The following is a 23,121-nucleotide window of genomic DNA, read 5'->3' as shown; positions in this document are numbered from 1 at the left end:
TTTTTGCAGGGGAAATAATTGGGATGATGACGACACAGCGTAAGCGCTGTGCGTGTGGGTGTTCATGGTAGCGTTTAGATTTCCAGTGCAAGATATGAATCATGGTCCTCTCTCTAGGTTTCAAGTTGCGGAATGTAAGAATTTTTAAAATTCTCCAATTCTTTGTTACTTTTAATGTTTATTTATTTTTGAGAGACAGAGAGCGCGAGAGAGCACGTGCATAAGTGGGGGAGGGGCAGAGAGAGAGAGAGAGAGAGAGAGAGAGGGAGACACCGAATGGGAAGCAGGCTCCAGGCCCTGAGCTGTCAGCACAGAGCCCGACGTGGGGCTCGAACCCACAAATGGGGAGATCATGACCTGGGCCGCAGTCGGGCGCTCGATGGACTGAGCCACCCAGGCGCTCCCAATTCTTTGTTACTTGTAAAGCAATGGAATGATATCTTCTGTCAACGTGTAATTAATTACAAGGATCAATCCACTTCACAACCTGACCTCCAAGCACAAGTACTCAGAGGTCACACCGAGGGTCCGGGAAACCAAACACGTGTTAAAACTTAGGGTCCTTGGGCCGCCTGGGTGGCTCCGTCTGTTTAGTGACAGACTTGGGCTCAGGTTCGTGGGTTCCAGGCCCGCGTCCGGCTCTGTGCTGACAGCTCTGAGCCTGGAGCCTGCAGCCTGCTTCAGATTCTGCGCCTCCCTCTCTGTCTGCTCCTCCCCCACTCGCACTCTGTCTCTGTCTCTCTCTCTCACAAGTAAATAAACATTGTAAAGAAACCCTGAAATAGGTCCTCAGTAAGATGCTCTTGTAACCTGAACAAAGATTTTTCAAACGGAGGGTCACAGCGCATTAGTGGGTTGTGAAATCAATCCCATAGTTTGCAACCAGCATTTTAAAAAATGAAATAGATTAGGAAGTATCAGAATGCAGACACTTCAGGTGGTTATTGTTTTCTCAATGTTTTTTAAGGTGTATTTACTTTTTGAGATTGAGAGAGAGAAAGAGAGAGAGAGGCCAATCGGGGGAGGGGCAGAGAGAGAGAGAGGGAAACTGAGGGTCCAAAGTGAGATCCGTGCTGACAGAAGAGAGCCCGACGCGGGGCTTGAACTCATGAACTGCAAGATCATGACCTGAGCTAAGTCGGACACTTAACCGACAGGCCCGCCCAGACGCCCCGTTTCCTGAATTTGTGTTCCCGGTGTGTGTGTGTAAGCACGTGCCCATGAGCCAGAGAGAGGCGGAGACTTTGCTATCTCACTTTGCACCCGGAAGTTGGAAAGTCTCATGTTTTGATTTTCACTTCAGAAATATTTCACACGTAGACTCTCTCCTTTCCCACAAAGCCGAAGCCCTTGTCTTTCTTAGGCTACAGAAACACACTACCAACCTCTGACATTGGGCCATTTAAAAAAAATTTTTTTTTAATGTTTATTTATTTTTGAGACAGAGAGAGAGCATGAACGAAGGAGGGTCAGAGAGAGAGGAAGACACAGAATCCGAAGCAGGCTCCAGGCTCTAGGCTCTGAGCTGTCAGCACAGAGCCCGACGTGGGGCTCGAACTCACGGACTGCGAGATCGTGACCCGAGCCGAAGTCCGAGGCTTAACCAACTGAGCCACCCAGGCGCCCCTGGGCCATTTTCAATAATGATTGTTTCTGTGAAAACTCTAAAACCAAGACAACTACAGCACCAGGATGCAAATCTTCTCCTTAAAGCCTTCGGGCGGTTCTCCCGCCTGCAGAACAACCAACTTCTCGCGCGAGCATTTGGGGATCTCCACGAGATGGTCCCTATGGGGTTTTCCTCCGCTGAACCCCGGGGAGCTTTGGCCGCACGGCGTTGCTCTCCTCCTGGAAGGTCTGGCCTTGAAGAACAACCCCCCCATCTGGACGTCTTACAGAGGCAAGTCCTAGGACAAGCCCAAAGAAGCCTCCTGAACCTTGTTGCGAGAACTCTCTTCCAGCTTTGCAGGCACATCTGCCAACTCAGTTCTGTTAGAGATCTGGGCCTGTGGTTCCCACCGAGCTCTTCAACCACCGTTCCTGCCTCCCGTTTTATAGGCGATGGAGAAAAAGGACTGTCTCTTTTTCCGTGTGTGTGCTTGGCATCAGGCAGGGGGGGTGGGGTGGAGTGGGGTTTGGATGACTGAAAACAGAAGCAAAATTCAGTTGAGGACGTCAGCCACGGAGGTGACAGACCTGATTTGGACTAAGCAGACATCATGTGTTAGAGTCTTAAGGGTCTTCTATCAAACTGCATGGACGGAGGACTGGTTTGGGTCACGTGCCACCCACATACCTTGCAGATTATGGCTTCTTAGATTGTGTTTGCCCAAATAAAGTCGTACTCTGCACTCTTTGGCCGATTCTATAAGCATCGTCTAACTACACAGGGAGCCATTTAAGCGACCTGTGTTATTTCCTTCACATACATAGAGAATTTCCCATAAAAACCAGTGCGTGAATAACTTATTTTCCCCACCGATTGGAAGCCCACCGTTTGGAAAACTACTCAGAAGAGATGAGGTAAGTTTTGCGCTAAAACTTACTTTTACATTACAAGGAAAAGAGCAAGTTTTCTTCTTCTCCTTGAATTTCGCCGAAAATCAAGGGCTTTATCTGACACTTCGGGCATGCAAGGTCATTTCTCATGAAAAGGTGAAAAGGCACGTGAAATCCGGATCTCCACGGATCACTCAGCAGTAAACCCTGGGCGATGCTGCTCAGAGGATTTGTGTGGGATCCAACTTTTGGGGGTCAAAGAAACACAAAGGCTCCTCCCCCGAGGGGCGGGGCGGGGCCTGACGATGCACCAATCACGGCGCGCCGTGCCCTATATAAGGCCTTGAGGCTCCCCTCTCCACCCCTACCCCACTGCACGTTACGCTTTTCCTGGTACGTCACTTCTGTGTTTCTTTCTCGGTGATATGTCGGAGACGGTTCCTGTGGCCACAGCTGACACGGCCCCGGCCCCCGTGGAGAATTCTCCAGCCAAGAGGAGGGGGAGAAAGCCGGTGGGCATGCCAGGCTCAAGTCGCAAGACCCCGAGCCTTTCTGTGTCCAAGCTGATCACGGAGGCTTTCGCGGTGTCCCAGGAGCGAGCTGGCATGTCCCTGGCCGCGCTCAAGAAGGCGCTGGCGGCCGCCGGCTACGACGTGGGGAAGAACAACAACCGCATCAAGGTGGGCCTCAAGAGCCTGGTGAGCAAGGGCACCCTGGTGCAGATCAAGGGCACCGGCGCCTCGGGCTCCTTCAAGCTCAACAAGAAGGCCGTTCCTGAACTCCGCAAGAGCAAGGTCAAAAGGCCCACTTCTGCCAAGGTGAAGAAGCTGGTCTCCAAGGATTCGAAGTCCCCGAAGAGTGCCAAGACCACCCAGAAGGCCAAGAAGCCTCGGGCAGCAACAGCCCCGAAAGCACCCCGAGGCAGCAGGAAGGCTAAGGGAGGCCGGGGCAGGCGGCCGGCGCAGAGCCCAGGAAAGGCCCGAGCAGGGGAGCCCAAAGCTGGGAAGGCCAAGGTCACCCAGCAGAAAACCAGCACCAGGAAGATGGCGTCCAAGAAGTAAACCGAAGGCTGATTCTCAAAGAACCCAAAGGCTCTTTTAAGAGCCACCCCAAATACTTTAAAAAGGGCTCGGCACTGGAAGCTTAGAAGTTCGTAAATAGGTCACCGCACGGTCTACTAAGCAAGTTTCGTTGTAAGATGTGGAAAGTTTCGTCAGATATGGTGTCGCCCAATAGGGATTCCAGTATTTGAAATTTTTTCCTGCGTTGCCTGGTCCCAAAGAGCTTAAATTTTCTAGTTACAACACGGCATATGGGGGAGGGGGCTGGGAGGGGGGACGCAGTCGTTTGTGTTGGACTTTTGATCCTGGGCTCAGGTCATGATCTCACAGGTTCCTGAGTTCGAGCCCCACATCAGGCTGTGCACCGTCAGTGTGGAGCCTGCTTGGAATTCTCTCCCTCTCTCTGTCCCTCCCCCTGCTTGTACTCCCAGGATCAATAAAAATAAATGGGTGCACGGCCTTGTATATCCCCCATCCTTAGCTGGGAATACCTGCGTTTATGTGGAGGAAGGAGTGGAGATCAGCTCCGTGCACAAACATAGGTGACTTCTTTCCAATCGCCACGGTCCAGTTCACACATGCACACGGGGACATTGTAAACAGGGTTTCATAACTCACTGCTCACAACTTTGGGGGGGGGCGTGTCAATATACACAGGAATCAAATTGTAACAAACTTCTGGGGCGCCTGGGTGGCTCAGTTGGTTAAGCGTCTTCGGAACAGGCCATGATCTCCCGGTTTGTGGGTTCCAGCCCCCGCCGTGGGGCTCTGTGCTGACAGCCCAGAGCCTGGGGCCTGCTTTCGATCCTGTCTCCCTCTCTCTGCCCCTCTCTTACGTCTGTCTCTCTCTCTCTACAATAAATATAAAATTAAAAAAAAAAATTGTAACAAACCGGATGAGGGGGAAGTTTTTAAATCTGGGCGATTTTTCACTTGATTAGCAGAAATAAGTATTTTCAGTTTACAGTTGTGAGACTATTGCAATAGCGCTTATCCTCAATATTTCCAAATACTATGTTGCCACATTAAGAAATGGCTTCATTTTAGGATTAGTCTAATTATAATTCTATGTATTTTATTTACAAAGAGAGTGTACAGGCTTGTCCAGATTGTGTTCCACAGGCTGAAGAATATTAACTCTAAAACCTGTATGGAAATGGTGGGGTTACAACTGTTAGGGTCCGAACTGACCTAACAAAAACTGTTATTAGGAAATTCTCAGGGTCTGAGTCAAAGCATTTTTTTTCGTTTTAAGAAAAGTTCGTTTATTCCAGCTCTCAATTTAGGAACTGGCATTCTTATTTAAAGATGATTATAAGTACGAAATTCATACTGCTGATTTATTTGGGGCCTTGGTAGTATTGGGGGCAACCCCACAAAGCCCAATGCAGAATTACGTAACGCATTCTTTTGCATATAACCATGTATTGAAGAGAACACTAGAGCCTGGCCTTTCTAAATTCATTTCTATAACTGGGCCTCTGACAATTTTGTTAGAACGAATAAACAATGGTTTGAAGTCGAACAGAATCATGCACAGCCCGTGTCTTGCTTGCACACGGCGGCGATTCCCTTCCAGGTCGGAGCTGCAGCGCCGAAATACGCTTCACTTGCCGGGGAAGGCCGGGAGTCCCTTGTGTGACTGCCGTGCCCCGCAGTGGACTGACTCCCGGCCTGCGCCTGGCAGCCAGCAGGCCCCCGGCACCGCGCGAATCCGTCTAGAACTGGTCCCGGGAGCCTCTGTGCTTTTTGCTCCTAGTACTGGTGTAGCGCCTGGATTAAAAGCAAAGTTAACCAACCGAGGTTTTTCCTCCGGTTCCGGGGACAGCTATGAAACCCTTTGTGGCCAACAGGAAAATGGCCCCGGAATCTCACCCTCCGCAGCTTCTGCCACACCGAATGTCACCCAATCAGAGCTTGTCCTCAGAGGACCTGCATTTACATAGCCGCGGCTGCGGTCACCGGAGCTTTGTGCCCGGGACGCTTCCGGTCATGCGGAGGAGTCCGAAGGACGTTGGCCAAGATCTTTTGTTTCCGTTTGTGTAGAACAGCACGCTCATTTCCCTTCTGGAACCCTCTCATTGGCAGCATTTACTGTCCTATTTACTCCAATGTGTATTTCTTTGAAAATCTTAAAGTGTACCCAAGCGTCACAAGACTTGCTACAGTACCGCACAAAAATATCCTACTGCTCACCAGCTTTGCGCCTGCGGAAGTCTTACATGCCCCCGATCCCGTTTCCGCAAGCACGACAGCCCTTTAAGTGACTTTGTGGGCGGCCCTGAAAAGGGCCTTTGTGTTTGGAAATATGGCGGGTCCCGGGCGCTCAGCCCCCGAAGCCGTAGAGGGTGCGGCCCTGGCGTTTGAGCGCGTACACCACGTCCATGGCCGTGACCGTCTTGCGCTTGGCGTGCTCCGTGTAGGTGACGGCGTCCCGGATCACGTTCTCCAGGAACACCTTGAGCACCCCGCGGGTCTCCTCGTAGATGAGACCGGAGATGCGCTTGACGCCGCCGCGCCGGGCCAGCCGCCGGATGGCGGGCTTGGTGATGCCCTGGATGTTGTCGCGCAGCACCTTGCGGTGGCGCTTGGCGCCCCCCTTGCCCAGGCCCTTCCCGCCCTTGCCGCGACCAGACATGGCTGCAACCAAAGTGAGCGTTGCGCCCTCACGCAGTTCTTTAAATAGCATTTCTGCGGACCTGATTGAGAACCAGAGGCACTGAAGAGTTCCCCCCATGAGGGCAGCAAGGGGGTGGGGCAAAGAGAGCTCATTAACATTCCAACGTTGTGATTGGCTAGTGAATCTCGCCCTTCGTCGGCAGTAGGGCGGCCCGGGGCGGGGGGGAGGGGGGGGGTAGGGTCAGCTCTCCTTCCACCAAAAAGCTTCCGTTTCTCTTTTGTTCTGCGTTTCTTTTTTCCGCGCGCGTTTGCCAGTGGAATGTGTTATGTCAAAGCCGCTGACTAGAGGGACCGCCCCCTCCACGTTTGTCTGTATTTTCACTTAATAACTACTAAATTATGGAACGATTTTTTGCGGGGAATGTAGAGGTGGTATGTGAAGGACGGTGCGTTTATAGGTCAAAGGACTTTCCCTTCCATTCCTTTTAATATTCCTATTAAACTGACGTATTTAGATGACCTTCTTTGTGCTGGACAGTGTAAGCCCTGGACCTATGGAAACAAACAAAAAAATTTTTGCAAATTAAAACTTCTTGTTTTCTTTCAAACATTTATCGGGTGGCTCTTGTTTCGACAAAAGTCTGTGACAGGGAATGTACGACTAGGCTTGGAAAACGCATTGCCCTTGGACCTTCTTCCTGGCCCTGCTGGGCCTCTCGGTTCTGCCTGTAATTCCTGACAAGCTCCCCTTTCCTCCTCAGCTGATCCCTTTTCAACCTTCTCCAGGTTTAGAGACAAGAACAAACATTTGGTGTAGCTGGGGGTTAATCGCAGGGCAGGGCTAATACTCGATTAAGGTCATTACAAAGCCTACAAGGCCCTCCCCTGGAGGGCCTTTGATGAGATTATTGGTGTTTTAAACAAGGCTAATCCCATTAAGAAAAAAAAAAACAAAACCAGAATTGGATCTGAATGTGGTTGGAAGAGAGAGCCTTTCAAATCAAAAATTTCCCTTAGCCTCCTGCTGCCGCTTTTGAAAATGTCCAAGATCAGTTATTCCAGTTAAAAGGTGGGGAGGGCACACCCTCTCTCCATCCTGGTTAACAAAAAGGTGCCTATTGCAGATACTTAAAATGAGACTCTGGCCTGAGAGAGACCACCTGTTAGAACCTCATACTTGTTTTAGCAAAGAAAAGAGACCCAGCAGAGGGTAGGAAAGCTCTGAATGGCATATGATTTGTAACACTTGCGAAATAATTAAGGAATTACATTCTTCTGCCCCCATATTGAGCGTTTTGAGGTTCCTGACTTTTACTAACCCCTCCCCACCTCGAACACATACTTTACATGGGGTCACTTAGCTAGGAAGGAATGTCAAACACTATAGAGAAAAAGTGCAAGGTCTGAGATTATAAGTAAAACTGAAATCTCAATATGCTCTTTAATTCATGGAAATAAATAAAAATAGTGTATATAATATGGTAATTTCATGGAAAAAATACATGGTGTGAGCCACCCTTGCTACACAGCCCAGCGGGTTCCATCTGCATTTATATATTTTTGTTTGTTTGTTTTAAGTAGGCTACAAACCCAGCATGGAGCCCAAGGCAGGGCTTGAACTCACAACCTTGAGATCTTGACCTGAGTTGAGATCGCCAAGGCGCTGCTCAACTGATTGAGCCACCCGGGCACCACAGGGCCCGGATTTAAACCAGAAGTCTAGGTCAGCTTTCTCCCAATTTTATTTTGCCCACTCTGTCATTAATAAAACGTCACTTTTATTTTGACGTCTTCTTCCTGTTTTCTATTCCCTTCTCCTAATTTCTTCATTTTATAAATTTTTCTCACTGACACTGACTCAGAAGTCATGAATCTTAGGACAGAAAAATTTAAAACATGCACGTAAAGATATATATTAAACATGGATCCTTCCACTCTCAGAAGAGTACAGGTCTTGGTCGTGTGGCCTGGGAGGGAGTGGCTCGCTCTGGAACCTGTGTGGCTGGCTTTCTTTTCACCTCCCGCTCATCCGCAGAGAGAACCTGATTTCATGGAACCCCATTCCTTCAACATGGGAGCTAAGCCCTTCAGGTAAAAAACCCTGCAAACGAGTTGTGGCTAATAGGTCTCATCACACATTTGAACAAATAAAACTATGAGGTTCATCAAAGGTCTTATAAAAAATATGAAATGCCCACAACCACTCTCTGCAGCAGACTCAGAGTATCAGAGTTGAGAAATGGTGTAATAATATATACTATATATTAAGATATATTTTACAGTCAACAAACAATTCTGATACTTACCCAAGGTTGAGAATACCAGAACTACCATCACTTTGTATGGTTGTACTTCAGGGAGAAGAAATCCTAGGGTAGGAATACTTTTCACCATATTACAGTTGAGGAAATGTGTAAGTGCAGCCCTGCCCAACCTAGTTTGCCCGCGCTTTCTAACATTAGCTGTCTCCAGGCATTTGGGGACATCGCTCCTGGTCTGGCGCAGAGAGCTGTTCTCGCCACTGGCTGAGGGATCTCACTGCATTCTAAAGCGTCAATGAATTTCTTTTCTAGCCACCTAACCTTTTCTCTGGTATGAATATCCACGGTCTTATTCACGCCCGTAACTTGCACTGTATCTCTCTCCTTCCTCTTCTAGAAAAGTGTTCTTTCTTTCTCCTTTCAGTCCAAACATTTTACTGAAAGTTTTTGTCCCTTGCACTTCCTTGGCCTGCTGTCCTTGGGTGGGCTTGCTCCTATAAACGTTCTTAATTTATTTTGACCTACTAAGAAAAAAAGTTCTTTGGACAGAGAATTTCTAACGTTATCCTTTCCGATACATTTATTTGTTTCGAAGTTTTTATAAATGTCTGTAATTGAATTTGATTTTCCAAATTCCCTTGAATACTCTCTTAATCACACACACACACACACACACACACACACACACACACACACGCAAAGCACCAAGAAAGTATTTTGCATTTGTTTTAATGGTGAAACTGCGATTCCAAACATCCACAAAGGAAAGACCATTAGCTGTTACATTCGTATTTAAAACAGACACTTTAGGGGCGCCTGGGGGGCTCAGTCGGTTAAGCTTCTGACTTCTCAGGTCCTGATCTCAAGCCCCGCGTCAGGCTCTGTGTTGACAGCTCGGAGCCTGGAACCTGCTTCGGATTCTGTGTCTCCCTCTCTCTCTGCCCCTCCCCCGTTCATGCTCTGTCTCTCTCTGTCTCAAAAATAAATAAACATTAAAAAAAAAAAAAAAAAACAGATGCTTTCTCCTGCACACATTGTCAAGCTCCTTTGGCAATATCAAAGTTGGTTGGTTATTGACTGTTTTATGAAAATGACATTGTAAATTCAGGACATTTAATCAACCCCATGGAGTAAGGTTAACTGATGAGACTGGGGTTTATACAAATATTGGTACTTACCCAACCCACCCCCACCTCACCCCACCTCGCCCCACCAGGAGTACACAGAAGGCTCCAAAATTCTTTTGTAGAATTTTGTTATGTAGAATCTTTGGATCAAAAGAATGCTGTTATGTTTTAAACGTGTATCCGTGTGTACATGAAGAATGCTCTGTAGTGCATCAAGTATTCCCAGCACCCTAAGACTATGTTATTAAAACACAGCGAGAGTTTTTGCCCTTGACCTCCCAGCAGGTCTTAACCAGCTGTTGCCTTGAGAGATTACCAAAGATCCTTTTCTGTTCTGTTCCCAGTTCAGGTAGCTCAACGGTGCCCTGTGGGCAAACACCTGGTGACTAGTTTATTTCCTCAAAATTTCAGGGGCTCTTCTCCACAAACGGGGTCAAGCGCCCACCTCTTCTCCTTGGATCCTGGGCCCTGCGCCCAAATCCCGGCCCCAGCGCTCAACGGTCACATGACCACCGTGACACTTTTGATCACAGCCACCAGGTGGCACCCTTGTCCACACTACCGCGCTTTGGAGGCGGTTTTGGAGGCGATACAAGAGGTGATACGAGATTCAGAATGTAAGACTTGATGAACAAGGGCAGAAAAATTAAGCCAAGACACACGGAGAGGAATCGGAGGTTTATAACTTCCATTATAACAAGAAAAGTAACAGACCAGTCGCCAACGGTCCGCAACACGGGCCACTGCGAAGGCTAGGGTGTTCCTGGTAATCCCAGCCTGTGTGAAATAAAACCAGTCTAAAACAAGCCATTGCCTCATTAATTGTAACATATCCTTCGTGGGCTAGAAAAGCACGGGAAGCTTTTGGGCGGTCTGTTCTGAGTACAGAATGATACCCACAGAGAAAGAATTTGTCAGAGAGAGAATTTTGCATTAAAAAATGCAAAAGCATTGAAAGCAGCATCAATGCCCCACAAATGATTAAGCTGATGAATCCATAAGATGGATAAGCACGTCAGAAAAATCAGGCAGCACACCATGCAATTCACGTATGTTTATTAAAATGCAGTTGTTACTTTTATATGTTTTAATATAGCAACACTGAGAGGAAGTACACAGGTCGTTAATTGGGTTTACCACTCGCCAATGGAATGACAGTTTAACCTTTTCTACAGTGAGCACAAATTATGCGTGCTTTTCATCTACTTCATTTTCGTAACCAGAAAAAAAGAAAAGTTAAAAAAAAAATCGAGATCTCTTTGCCCAAATTCAATACCTACCAAACAAACTGTCGAGCTTTATCTGGTCTTTAAATTTTTTTTTTGACGTTTATTTATTTTTGAGACAGAGAGAGACAGAGCATGAATGGCGGAGGGTCAGAGAGAGAGAGAGACACAGAATCCGAAACAGGCTCCAGGCTCTGAGCTGTCAGCACAGAGCCCGCTGCGGGGCTCAAACTCACGGACCGGGAGATCATGACCTGAGCCCAAGTCGGCCGCTTAACCGACTGAGCCCCCCCGGGCGCCCCAGGTCAGTTTCTTTTTTAACGTGCACAGTTGGGGAGGAGGAAGATGCCAGGGTACCTCCAGGTTGCTTGGTGGTTTCCGTTTTAACATCTTCAAAACAAATTTTTTTTTAATGTTTATGTATTTTGAGAAAGACAGCGTGCAAGGGTGGGGGGCAGGGAGAGGGGAAGAGAGAGAATCCCAAGCAGGCTCCGTGCTGTCAGCCCCGGGTCCGACATGGGGCTTGAACTCCCAAACCACAAGATCATGACCTGAGCCGAAACCAAGAGTCAGACACTTAATCCACCGGGCCCCCCATTTTTGCCATCCTTCATATGACAAGGGTTGCTCCGGTTCTTGGAGGGGAAATGCCACCGGCGTTGTGACTCTGGTGGCCCCGGCAGAGGGCAAACACCGTTAGGTCCAACACGGCGACAGGCTGACACCAGCAATGACAGCCCTGACCTAGGGGCCGGGAGCGATGCCAGACAGAGCAGTTAGGGGGTTGGAGTGCTTTCCCCAGAGACTTTGAAAGGAAACGTGGTTGAGATGATTTTCTGCTGTTTCCCCTTCATTTCCATCCAGCTCACTGAGAGTAAAGACACCGAGACAGACAGGAAGAGCCGTCCCCCCCCCCCCCTTCTCCATTTCCTGGGCGCCGTCTAAACCGCCTGAATGCACTGGTGCGGGACAGGGATCAGAATCCGACAGAGGCTGAAACCTGCCTCTCTCCCTGGCAGCCTGGGGATACATTTACTTCATCTAAAAAAATATGAGGATAATAGTACTAACATGAAACAATTATTGTAAGAATTGTATGAGATAACGCGCGTCAGTAGGTCTCAGAACTCAGTCTGGCAGCAAGTAAATCCCCCACGTTATCCTCCTCCTCCTCCTCCTCCTTATTTTCATTTTCATTATCACTTCATAGCATCTGAGACCAAGTGGGAAATTGCCCTGTTCCTTCAACTCCGGCATATCCCAGAGGCATCGTAGACGCCTTCACGTAAATCATTCCTATACAGAAACCTATATGACACTTTTTTGCCAATTAGAAAAAAGATGCCCCTCGTCAAGACACTTCCCACCCACTTTCCGGAAAACTATCACAGGACACAAACATCCACGCCTGAGAGCCCTTCTTGGAAATGGGCCTTCTTGGGTCGTGCAGTGCACGGCCTTCACGGCTGTACAACGACCCACTTCAACCTCTGGCGGAAAAGACCACAGGGCTTGGTGACAGGTGAATTGCTGGATGACAGAGAGGGCGGGGGGTCAAAAGGAAACTTGGATGGGTCTAGAAAATGCCGGGATGTGTGCGCAAAATTCTGGTAAGGGTATGAGACTCCCACGTCCCGAGGGGAAAGTTCACGGTTTTTCTCAGATGCTGAAAGGAACTGTGAGCCCCCCAAAATTTTAGGAGCCCTATTCCAGAGGTGGGAGAGGAGAGGCCATAGGTATACGGAGTCCGAAGTGGTGCAGAAAATAAGGCAGACCCTAGAGGCGGCCGGAGATTCCTGAGAGCCGGTTCCGGAGAGGCGCAGGAACTCAAACACCTAAATGAGAGAAACTTTTCGAGAATGAACGGGGAAGGCCGCAAGCAGAAAGTTCCTCGGTGGCTTCCTACTTGTTAGGTCCGACTCAGTCCTGGAAGCAAAGAAGGCCCCAGGGCGCCCTCTCTTTCAGTCTCCGCGTCTCCTCCCACGAGAGGTCCCGGGCTGCCTGTCACTCACATTCGGCCAACACGTAGTCCCCCATGGCTCCTCCTGTAGAGAGGAGAGACAGGAGAGGGGCGTGCTGTCACCTCCCTGGCCCTCACCTCCCTCATCCAGTCACCTCAACGGGGACCACTCCCTGCCGGGAGAGCCCCCCGGGGGTTCACACACCATCAGCTCTCACCGGGAGTTGCTCACCAGCTTTCTAGCCCGTGTCCTCCTTTGCCTTCCCTCTCACCTCCTGACACTCCTCCAACTGTGAGACTGCGGACCCCCTACCGTCCCTGCACTGACTTCCCCGGGGGTCTCCTTGTAGAACATTCTCAAGGCCCCCAGGGCTCTGCGGCTGCCGTCTGTCTGCCCCTCTTCCCCCCCCACGCTGCAGATGCTCCCTCAGGAGCTAGGAAGGCACATGTGGTGATGGCCGGGATGAGGCGATGATTCCTCACCTCCCACGAGGCCTCCTGCTCGGGGTGGGGGGGGGCTGCGTGGCTGCTCCCCCTGTGCAACCCCCCCCACCTTCCTCGTTCTCCGAATGACCACGGTGACGACCTCAGCTCCAGAGCCCCTGCGCTACCTTAAACAGCACCTTGCAAAGCAGCCAGTGCTCAAAAGAAGTTTGTGGAACTTGCACCTTCCACTCTGAGGAAAACCACGCATTCCCGCTCCCAAGGAGGCACCAGTGCTCCCAAAGGAAAAAAGGAACAGGCTTCTCGTGGGTGCCAGATCCGCTCGGCCCTCCCAAAGCCCCGCTTCCTACAGAATTCGTGTGTCCTGGGGTCCGAGGTGCTAAGAGACGTCCTCCTTCTTCCTACTCACTCGAAGCCTGCCTTTTCCTGAAGATTCGGAACAGAACTCCAATAACAAAGAGGATGACGCAAACAGCGATCCCACTGATGGCTCCAACGACCAGGGTGCTGGGCACCGACGGCTCTGAAACAGCAAAGGCGAGAGGGAGCTGTGAGGGTCGCCGCAGACCCCTCTCCCCGCGGGCTAGCGCTCGGGTTCCACCCACGACAGAGCCCCTCGGCCCGCCCCTCTCGTCCGTACCCCACGCGGCAGCGAGGGGCTGGTTTAGCCCCGGATGCCCCACCAGGCAGGTGTATCTGTGCTCTTCCCCGGGAGGCACGGCCACGGCCAACCAGCCCTGGTAGGTCCCGTCCCCGTTGGGCAGCACGTCCTGAGGCTCAACGTCCTTGGCCTCCAGTGGCCGCCTGTCCTTCAGCCACCTCATGGTGATGTTCTGGGGGTAGAAGTTCAGAGCCTGACACCGTAGAGTGGTCACTGCAGAGGCCACATGATGAGTCACCTTCAGCAAGGGAGGCACTGGACAGGAAGGAGGAAGGATCTGGAGAGGGGATCTTTCCACCCTTGCCAGGAAGACTGGAGCTTTCACTTCCCTCCTCTACGGGTTAGAGGGACAAGACGCCCTATTCAGACGGGGCGGGCTGCCGGAGAGACGCCATTCTGTGTCCTAGAGCTCGCTGCGGGGCTCGGCCCTGACGTGGCGCTACGGGGACGGCAGCCGAGTCTGTCCGCCTGGCCCGCACACGAGCGTGCACGCCTGCAGCTCGGATCTTCTGCGTGTTACACGGAACCAGGTAAAATTACCCTGGATGTGGCTCAGACAGGGTTGAACCACCACTCCTGGCAATTCACCTCGCCCAACCCAACAAGAAATCTTGTAAGAAGGGCCTGGAAGATAGCCAGGCTTCAGGGACTATCTCTAGGTTCTGGGGTTCTGTGACCAGATCTGTGACGGTAACCTTTAACCTCCAAAGGATCCCGTTTCTCTGATTGGTGCCCCCCACCACCGGTGGGTACTCTCATGACCTGGCATTCATGTGACAATTGACATCGCTGAGTTCCTAAAAGGTGTAAATATACACAGGGTTCTTGGTTACATCACAGGGTCACAGATACTGCCTCTCCGGCCGCGTGCACGGAGGGAAAAACGCAAGCCGTGACCCTTGGCCGTCAGACACCTTGGTTCTAAGGTGGAGACCTCGGACCTCGGGTCCTTCCCGGAGAGTCACAGGACCCTGGCCACCTCTGAGGCCCGAGCCCCGGACCTCGCCCCGCGTTCCCCTCGGGCATGAGTGGGGGGGGGGTGCTCCCGCCATACCTTGCCGGTCCAGAACCCCTGTCCCCAGCGCCAGCAAACTCTGCAGCTGCGTGGGACAGTCCCTCTCCAGGTAGGCCCTGTTCTGTTTGGCCCGAATCGCGCTCACTTCCCACTCCAGCTTGGTGGCCCAGGCCCTGGGCTCTGCTGCCCTCCAGTCCAGCGTCTCAGGGCGGAATTCAAGGTAGTTCTGCCCGTCGTAGCCGTACTTCCAGAAGCCCCTGGTGCTGTTGTCCTCTCGCACCTCACAGCCCAGGATCACTTGCAGCGTGTGGGACTCTGACGACACCCCGAGCTTTGTTACTGAAACCACAGGAGTAAGCCCCTCTCTCACCGTCCCCAGGGACCGAACGACCTCACACACGCCCCCTCCTCCCCCCAGGACCCCACACTCCCTGCTCTGGCCCCCAGATGCATCTCGGAGGGAGAGGAACGCTCCGCCCACCCCCGGAAAGTGAGGGCCCCGTCCGCGTACCCTTGCTGTGGTTGTGGTTATCCATGATGGTCCAGAAGTCCACGATGAACATGTGATCCCACCCTTTCAGGCTCTGACTCAGCTGCAGCCACAGCTGGCTGGGGGCCCCATCCTCGAGCCACTGGGCGCGGGGCTCTGCCCGGCGACTCTCGTGATTGTAGGACACGAACAGCTGGTCGTCCACGTAGCCCAAGGCCTCGAACAGGGGCAGCCCAAGGTCTGGCACTGAGGCGCCCATGAAGAGGTAGCTCAGGGAGTGGGACCCTGGAGAAAAGGTGACAGGACAGCCCCGTGGGCCCCCAGGGGGACTGGGAGGTGCCGTAGCCCCTCTGAATCAACGCCCAGCCCCTGCTGTGTCACGGCCCACCCCATGAGATGTGGAGTGTGATGCCTCCCCTCCCTCCGCGACAGGCCTGTCTGCTCTCCCTGTCCCGCCCCCCCGTCCCCGCTCCCCGGCAGACTGCCACTCCTTCCGGCCCCCAGCCTCTGCCCCGCTTCTCACAATTCAGGCAATCGCCCCTGCAGCCTACAGACTCCGTAAGATCCCGAAGTGTCTCTAGCCGGGGCAGCTGAGCCCAGGAGTTGATGCTCGGACTGAATCAGACCCAAGTCCAGAGGACTTTGCTGGTGGGTTTTTTCCACACTACTCCCAGCTCGAAACCCTTCCCTGTTACTGAAACCAGCAAACGTTTGCTACCAGATGCTGGGAGGTCTGCTGCTGAACCACCCAGGGCACCTTTTCAGCACTAAGACACTTGCAAAGCAAATAGGGAGGAAGCCCCAGTAAGCACAAGCCCTGTATCCAGCAGGTGAGTTTCCCCGACAGCGTCCTCAGTCCTGGAACGAGGGGTTCGGCGCTGGGGGCCCCTGCCTGCCCAGCATGAGAGGTGCTCAGCACAGACTTGCTGGATGAATGGGTGAGATGTGCCCTATTTTTATTCCTACGCCCAGCTGCCCACGGGACACCACCCGAGGGGATGACCAACTGGAATCTCAAGTCCAAAACCAGGCTCCGGATTTCTTCTGCCTTCACCGTCGCGGCCATGGCATCACCTGTCGCCTTACTCCTCGAGCCCATAAACGTTTTAAAATAATTGCATAACAGAGTCGCCGTTGACGGTTCTCTTTCTCTCACCCAACACCCAGACCTCCCTCAGCACCTGCCTCCAGACTACATGTGGCCTGTGGCCCCTGCGTGCCTGCTACACCGATGTCCCTGCCCCTCCTGCAGCCCAGGGGTTCCCAGCCCGGGAATGGTCTCTCAGCAGACAGGTTGCAGTGTCTGGAGATGTGTTTGGCCTCCGTAACTGGGGGGAGTGCCACTGACATCCAGTGGGTTAAGGACAGGCATGCTGTAAGCCCTCCCACAAAGCCCGCAAGGGTCCCCATGACAGAAAAGTGTCAGTAGCACCGGGGCCCCGACGCCTGCTCCAATTCAACTTTCAGGGCCCACTCAGAGCTCTGAGTGGCCATGACCTTCATTTCCTTCGGGTCCCCGCTGTCCCCTGGCCCCAGAGGGCCTGCCCTGGGTGTCTTCACAGCTCCTAGCACTCCCTGGTGCTCTGTGTCCTTTTGTTCATGACCATCCCCCCACTAGAACGCAAAATATCCGGGGGGGGGGCAAGGATGGCTCCCGCCCTCCCCGCGGGCCTAGAACAGGGCAACACTCGCTTGGTACCCTCTTTAGACTTGTGAGCGACGAATATTTCTGTTCGACATCCAATTCATGATTCAGCCTCTGATGGGGCGTGACCTTGAACAGTCAGAGCCACAGAGACCCGGGTTCTGCCTCAAAAGCCCAGGGTAACATGGAACAAAATCACCCAGGAGCGGGTCCTGCCTCATCCTCCTCATGGATAAACCGTGGATACACGGACGACGAACCGTCCGTGTTGGTCCCAGGCTGTGTGCAAAGGCACGTAAAGCGTCGCGGTCGACTGAGATTAGAAACCGTGCTGGTACTTCTTTTCCCACCAGAGAGGCGCTGCCTCAATTCTTTGTAACCTGGAGGGGGGAGGTGGGTGGGTATTTAACCCCAGGGCCGGTTTAACCGCCCCTAAAGTCACCCTAAGAATAGCTCCGACCTCCCCAATGCACCGTAGAGTCCAACCTAGACCACAGGACAGCGAGTTCATTACTTAAACGTTAGGTGACATCACGCTGGCGTCCTTTAGTAAAGGCCAGTTAATTACACCGTACGGTTAACACCGCAGATCACCAACCTCCAGCGGCTGGAAATGAGAACCGTGCGGTTCAGTCCAAAAAAGCCCGGAAATCACAGATAGGCTCTTCTTCCAGGGAAAAGCACAAGCGCCGAGAGTCACTAAGGCCCGGCCGGATCTGGCTCGGGGCCTCCCCCGACCCGAGGCCGCAGGGGGGTGCGGGTGGGGGGCGCGGCCAGCCCAGCCCCCGGCTCGCCAGGTGGGGTGCGGTGGGGACCCCGCCGGGCCGCGGCCTCCAGCCCTCCGCGGAGCCCCGCGCGGAAACAGCGGCCCGGTCCTGGGCGTCTCTCGGGAGAAGGACTTCCTGTTTGGGGACGGCCGGGGGACAAGACACGGCCAAAAGCGGAGCAGGAGCACCCAGACCCGAGTCCCAGGATCCTAGCTCGGCCTCAGTGAGAAACGCACAGATTTGTCGTCACGGTCGGCGGGGGGGAGCGGGTGGCTCCGGGCGCCACCCTGGGGAGCTGGGACGGGGGAGGGGGGGTCACAGGTCCCCGACGAGGGGGTCTCACCACCCCGCCCGCGCCCGGCGGCGGCGCCCCCTCCCGGGAGAGGCGGCGCTCGCGGCCCAGCCGTCCCTCCGCACTTAGCGACCCCAGCGGCGCTGCAAAGCGGGTTTGGATCTGGCGCCCCCTCCGCCCGGACTCACGCGGCGGCCGCCGGTGCGCAGCCCCGGTCCGCAGCAGGAACAGCAGGAACGGCAGGAACAGCGGGAGCAGCGCGCGCCGCGCTCGCGGGCCCATCTCCGCGCCGCGCCCGCGCGTCCCCCGGGCTCGGAGCGCGCGTCCCCGCGCCTCACCCGCCTCCGTGCGGCGGCCACGCGGCCATGGGCGGCGAGTCCCCGTGGGGCCGCTGCCGAGGCTGCGGGGACACCGGGCAAAACTTCCTGGCCAGCGCGATCCTTTTCCGGGCCTCCGGCACTTGAACTCCCTTGCGGCCCGGACCACGTGAAGGTCTCGGTGACCCCGCTGTCCCTCCGGTTTTCCGTCCTCTGGGGATGTTGCAGATGCGGGAAACTTTGACAGGTTTCGGGTCTAAGCAGTTCCACTTCTCATCTGCACTATTTAAATAGCCAGTGATTTAAGAATTCGGTGATACAGTTTCAAAACTTTTATCGTCAGCTCAACTTGGGCGCATCTCGTTATTCGACTTAGCAAAACGACTGTCGTGTAAACCTTCCATTTCGTTCCTACATTAGAATTAATGACCTCATGAGGTTGGTAGATGAGACTCCACTGAAACGTCTTTCACAATTTCCATAGTTAAGCTAAATTTCACAAACTTGGTGGCACGTTGGAATCACCTGGAAAATCATTAAAACTATGGATGCCGTTTTTACCCTCAGGAACCGATTTAATTGGTGGGCGTCAGGATTTTAAAAGCGGCCACCCGCCCCCCCCCAACACCCAACCCCCCCAAAGTTTGGGAACTACTGCTTTAGATATTTCAAAACACACTAACACACTTAATACATCCGATTTTCCTAAAGCCTTTATATACCTAATAAATCAAAGAAGCAACGCTTTTTTAAGCATGGATGCAAAGTTTGACCATCTAAGAAAAAAAAAAAATCAAACTTGGAAGTTAGGGCCTGACTGTAGGGGGATAGGAAATGCAACTGGGAAAATGTTGGATTCTGGTGACGAGTACATTGGGGGGTGATGGTGATATTCTTTTTTTTTTTTTTTCTTGGCAACAGCTTTATTGTCAAGATTTAATTCACATCCTATACGATCCATCCACTTAAGGTGTAAAATTCAGTGGGTTTTTGTATTTTCACAAAGCCATGTAACCATTACCCCAGGTTTAGAACATATTTTCATCCTCTCTGCAAAGAAACCTCGTACCTTTTAGACATCACCCCCAAATCCCTCCATCCCCCCCCCACGCCACCCCAGGCAATCACTGATCTACCCTCTCCTTCCAATAGATTTACCTGTTCTGAACATTCCGCACACACGGAGTCATACAATATGTGGTTCTTCACGACTGGCTTCTTTTATGTATTTATTTATGTATTCGTGTATGTATTTGTGTATTTATTTATTATTTTTTAAAAGTTTATTTATTTTGAGAGAGACAGAGACAGCATGAGTGGGGGAGGGGCCCAGAGAGAGGGGGAGAGAGAGAATCCCAAGCAGGCTCTGCCTTACCAGCGTGGAGTCCCACGCGGGGCTCGAACTCATGAAACTGAGCTCGGGACCTAAGCCAAAACCAAGAGACCGACGCTTCACTGACTGAGCCACCCAGGCGCCCCTGGCTTCTCTTATTTAGCATAATGTTTTCGTGCACCTTTTTCATGGGGGAATAATATTCCATTACACCACATTTTATTTATCCATTCGTCGGTTGATGGAAACCTGAATTATTTTAGCTTTTTGTCTGTGAGGAATAATGCTGCTCTGAACATTCGTGTACCAGTGTTTGTGCGGACTTTTGTTTTCGTTTCTTTCGGGCAGACACCTAGGAGTGGAATTACCGGGTCATACGGTGACTCTGTGTTTAGTTAACCTTTTGGGGAACTTCCAGACTGTTTTGCAAAGCGGCTACGAGACTTCACCCCCACCTCCCCATCTGCAGGGAACGAGAGTCCGATTTGAGCACATCTTTGCCAGCACGGCTTCTCGTTCATCTTTCTAATTCTGGCTGTCCCGGTCCGTGAGAAGGGGTGTCCCATTGCGCTCCGGATTTGCCTCTCCCTGATGGCTAGTGACAGCGAACGTCTCTTTTCACCTGCTTATCGGCCATCTGCAAACCTTTGGAAAAATGTCTATTCGGATCCTTTGCCATTTTAGTTTATTTTATTTTTTCAGTTTATTTAGTTATTTGGAGAGCGAGCGAGCACACAAACAGGGGAGGGGGCAAAAAGAGAGAAAGAGGGGAATCCCAAGCAGGCTCCGCACGCATGGGAGCCCCGTCTGGGGCTCGAACCCACAAACCCGTGAGATCACGACCTGAGATGAAACCAAGAGTTGGATGCTTAACCGACTGAGCCGCCCAGGTGCCTCTATCTCTCCTTTGCCATTTCAAAATTTGCTTTTTAAAATTTAAAATCTGCTTTTTATTATTGGATTGCCAACGTCCTTCACACATTCCAGCTGTAAGTTCTATAGCAGACATATGATTTGGAGACATCCTTTCCAATTCAGTGTGTTGTCTTTTTACTTTTCTTGCTGGTGTGCCTTGAAGCACAGACACTCCTCAGGTTGAGCAAGTGCAATTTGTCTATTTTTCCTTTCGTGACTTGTGCTTTTCGTGTCCTATCTGAGACACCATTGCCAAATCCAAGGTCCCAAAGATGTATACCTATGTTTTCTTCTGAGTATTTGTAGTCTTAGTTCTTACGTTTTTGTCTTTGATCCATTTTGAGTTAATTTTTGGATATGGTATGAGGTAGAGGTCCAACTTCATTCTTTTTCATGTGTGTAAAGGTAAAAATCTGAGCTTTTCCTTCATATGCAGCTGTGTCTCCTGTACTACTCACACGAAGCACTTCTGACCCTTCTCCTCACCAAATAGGTAGTTTTGCCCCCAAACAATAAACAACTCTCTGTAACACCTGCTGGGTCTCTTACAATTAAACTCAGTTCTGACACATCTACCTGGAGATAGTGTCAGATCCCACAGAATAAGGGCCTTGCCCCACAAAACTGTCCCCCATTCAGACGCCAGTCTCAAGCCCAAGTTATCACCTGTGCTTCTGTCAAACGGGCTGTAAGGTTCCAGTGACCCCTTTGTCAGGTTCAGTTAATGGGCTAGAGTGGCTCACGGAACTCAGGGAAACACTTAGGTGTTTATTAAAGGATGTGATAAAGGGCACAGATGAACAGCCAGGTGAAGCAGTGCATAAGGTGAGCTCTGGGAAGGTCCTGAGTATCGGAGCTTCTGTCCCCGTGGCGCTGGGCTGTGTCACCCTCCTGGCGTGGATGTGTCCACCAGCCTGGAGGCTCCCTCAAACCCATTCCATTGGGGTTGTATGGGGGCTTCTATTTTTATGGAGGCTTCAATTATCAACTCCATTTCCAGCCCTTCTTCCCTCTCTGGAGCATGGCGGGCAGGGTGGAGGGAGGGAGGGCAAGGTTGACCATTCCAAGCTGCTGTTCACGGCTTGGTCTTTCCGGTGACCCTCATCCAAGAGCCACCAGGAGCCCACCCAGAGTTGCCTCATCAGAACAAAAGATGCTCCTATCACCCAGGAAATTACAGGCCCTTCAGGAGCCCTGTGTCAGGAATTACAGGGGAGGCCAATATATATTTTGCATTATCTCCTACTGTGGATCTTCAATGGTCTCAGCACCACTTGCTGAAAAGAGTGTTCTTTCTTCACTGAATTGCTTTGGCACCGCTTGTCAAACATCAACTGCCTGCAGATGTGAGGACTTATTTTTAGACTCTCAGCTCTATCCCACTGATCCGTATTCTGGAAAGTGCTTCTGTCGAAATTAAGGATTTTTGGTCAGTGAAGGACACCACGTATAAAGTTAATAAAGAGCTGACAGAATGGCAGAAAATTATATATGATGTTGGAAACGGACCAAAGGATTAGTACTTATAATAGATAAAGAACGCCTCGAAGTCAAGAAGACCGAGACAGAAACCCCAAATCAGAAATGAGTGAAAAAAGGGAACAGGAAACTTATATATAGAAAATCCAAAGCACTTGGAAGAACGGGTAAGGAAAAGGGGTGTATCATTTTGTGCCTCTTAGAGCATTAACACGTTAGCAAGTTGAATACTGCCCAGTGTCTGCGTGGATATGTGACTGCACAACGGGGCTTCAACTCCCTTCCGGGGCACGTTTCCTAAAGAATTTCTCAAGTGTATTCCATAAAGGGACATGTCTGTGGGTGACCAGGAGGTGCAGGCAGACAGGAGACCCTTCACTGAGAGAGTAAAAATGGGCAACTTCCACATGGTATTGGAGGAAATCAAGGACATTAGTAAATTAAAAATACATGCCGTGTTGGGGCACCTGGGTGGCTCAGTCGGTTAAGCGTCCGACTTCGGCTCAGGTCATGATCTCGCGGTTCATGGGTTCGAGCCCCACATCGCGCTCTGTGCTGACAGCTCAGAGCCTGGAGCCTGCTTCGGATTCTGTGTCTCCCTCTCTCCCCCTCCCCCGCTCATATTCTGTCTCTCTCTTTCTCAAAAATAAATGTTTAAAAAAAATACATGCAGTGCAACACAAGGACATTCTCCCCCTGAAGGACATTTGCAACTCAACATGCCCATTGAACTCATTAAAAAGACAGTCTGCAAAGGTGGAATAGGAGTGGGATATGGGGGCAGAAAGGAATACGTAAATAGATCAAACCCACACACACACACACACACTCCTCCGTGTGGTTTTCTCTGGCAGATATAGGGGGTCCTGGTGGAGTAAAGGCCTTCTCACCCCACCTGCTGGATAGCAAAGGGCCAGGGATGAGCTCTCACTCCATGAAGGGACATCGGAGACAATAAATGCTGTCTGGTCTGGGGCTCCAGGGGCTGGCCACGCAGGAGAGATTGATAG

The 23,121-nt window shown here is 51.5% G+C and overlaps 3 protein-coding genes across 4 annotated transcripts; 1 reads left to right on the top strand and 2 right to left on the bottom strand.

Annotated features, from left to right (window-relative positions):
• The first annotated feature begins 1,576 nt into the window (after positions 1-1,576).
• On the top strand, positions 1,577-3,812 carry H1-6 (H1.6 linker histone, cluster member). The gene has a single exon (XM_047102091.1). It carries the CDS (start codon positions 2,925-2,927, stop codon positions 3,558-3,560), a length of 636 nt encoding a protein of 211 aa, XP_046958047.1. The 5' UTR covers positions 1,577-2,924; the 3' UTR covers positions 3,561-3,812.
• Positions 3,813-4,618: 806 nt separating this feature from the next.
• On the bottom strand, positions 4,619-6,204 carry LOC124528512 (histone H4). Its single transcript, XM_047102150.1, has one exon. The coding sequence runs from the start codon at positions 6,196-6,198 to the stop codon at positions 5,887-5,889; it is 312 nt and encodes a 103-aa protein (XP_046958106.1). The 5' UTR covers positions 6,199-6,204; the 3' UTR covers positions 4,619-5,886.
• Positions 6,205-11,301: 5,097 nt separating this feature from the next.
• On the bottom strand, positions 11,302-18,812 carry HFE (homeostatic iron regulator). 2 transcript variants are annotated; one of them, XM_047102043.1, is made up of 6 exons: positions 18,256-18,812; positions 15,385-15,648; positions 14,913-15,212; positions 13,838-14,071; positions 13,607-13,720; positions 11,302-12,838 (listed from the first exon to the last, which is right to left on the bottom strand). In XM_047102043.1, exons 1-6 carry the CDS (start codon positions 18,347-18,349, stop codon positions 12,798-12,800), a joined length of 1,047 nt encoding a protein of 348 aa, XP_046957999.1. In that variant the 5' UTR covers positions 18,350-18,812; the 3' UTR covers positions 11,302-12,797. The 2 variants fall into 2 exon arrangements, with proteins under 2 accessions (XP_046957999.1, XP_046957998.1); XM_047102042.1 differs by having other exon boundaries at positions 13,838-14,113; positions 18,256-18,811.
• Between the last annotated feature and the right edge of the window lie 4,309 nt (positions 18,813-23,121).

Source organism: Lynx rufus, unplaced genomic scaffold (assembly GCF_022079265.1).
Source record: "Lynx rufus isolate CCGP_SWC_20201006 ecotype Redwood Valley unplaced genomic scaffold, mLynRuf1.p SCAF_6, whole genome shotgun sequence".
Taxonomy (NCBI): Eukaryota; Metazoa; Chordata; class Mammalia; order Carnivora; family Felidae; genus Lynx; species Lynx rufus.
Note: the sequence above shows the minus strand (reverse complement) of the source record. Positions and strands in the feature narration are given on the sequence as shown.

What these genes read in the sequence shown, in the direction of transcription:
- H1-6 (XM_047102091.1), top strand. Translation starts at nt 2,925, where the DNA reads ATGTCGGAGACGGTTCCTGTGGCCACAGCTGACACGGCCCCGGCCCCC.
- LOC124528512 (XM_047102150.1), bottom strand. Translation starts at nt 6,198, where the DNA reads ATGTCTGGTCGCGGCAAGGGCGGGAAGGGCCTGGGCAAGGGGGGCGCC.
- HFE (XM_047102042.1), bottom strand. Translation starts at nt 18,349, where the DNA reads ATGGGCCCGCGAGCGCGGCGCGCGCTGCTCCCGCTGTTCCTGCCGTTC. An exon ending in TAACCACAACCACAGCAAGG is followed by an intron (nt 15,213 to 15,384) that starts GTACGCGGACGG and finishes CTGTGGTTTCAG; the next exon opens with TAACAAAGCTCGGGGTGTCG. An exon ending in GCCCCTCGCTGCCGCGTGGG is followed by an intron (nt 13,721 to 13,837) that starts GTACGGACGAGA and finishes TTGCTGTTTCAG; the next exon opens with AGCCGTCGGTGCCCAGCACC.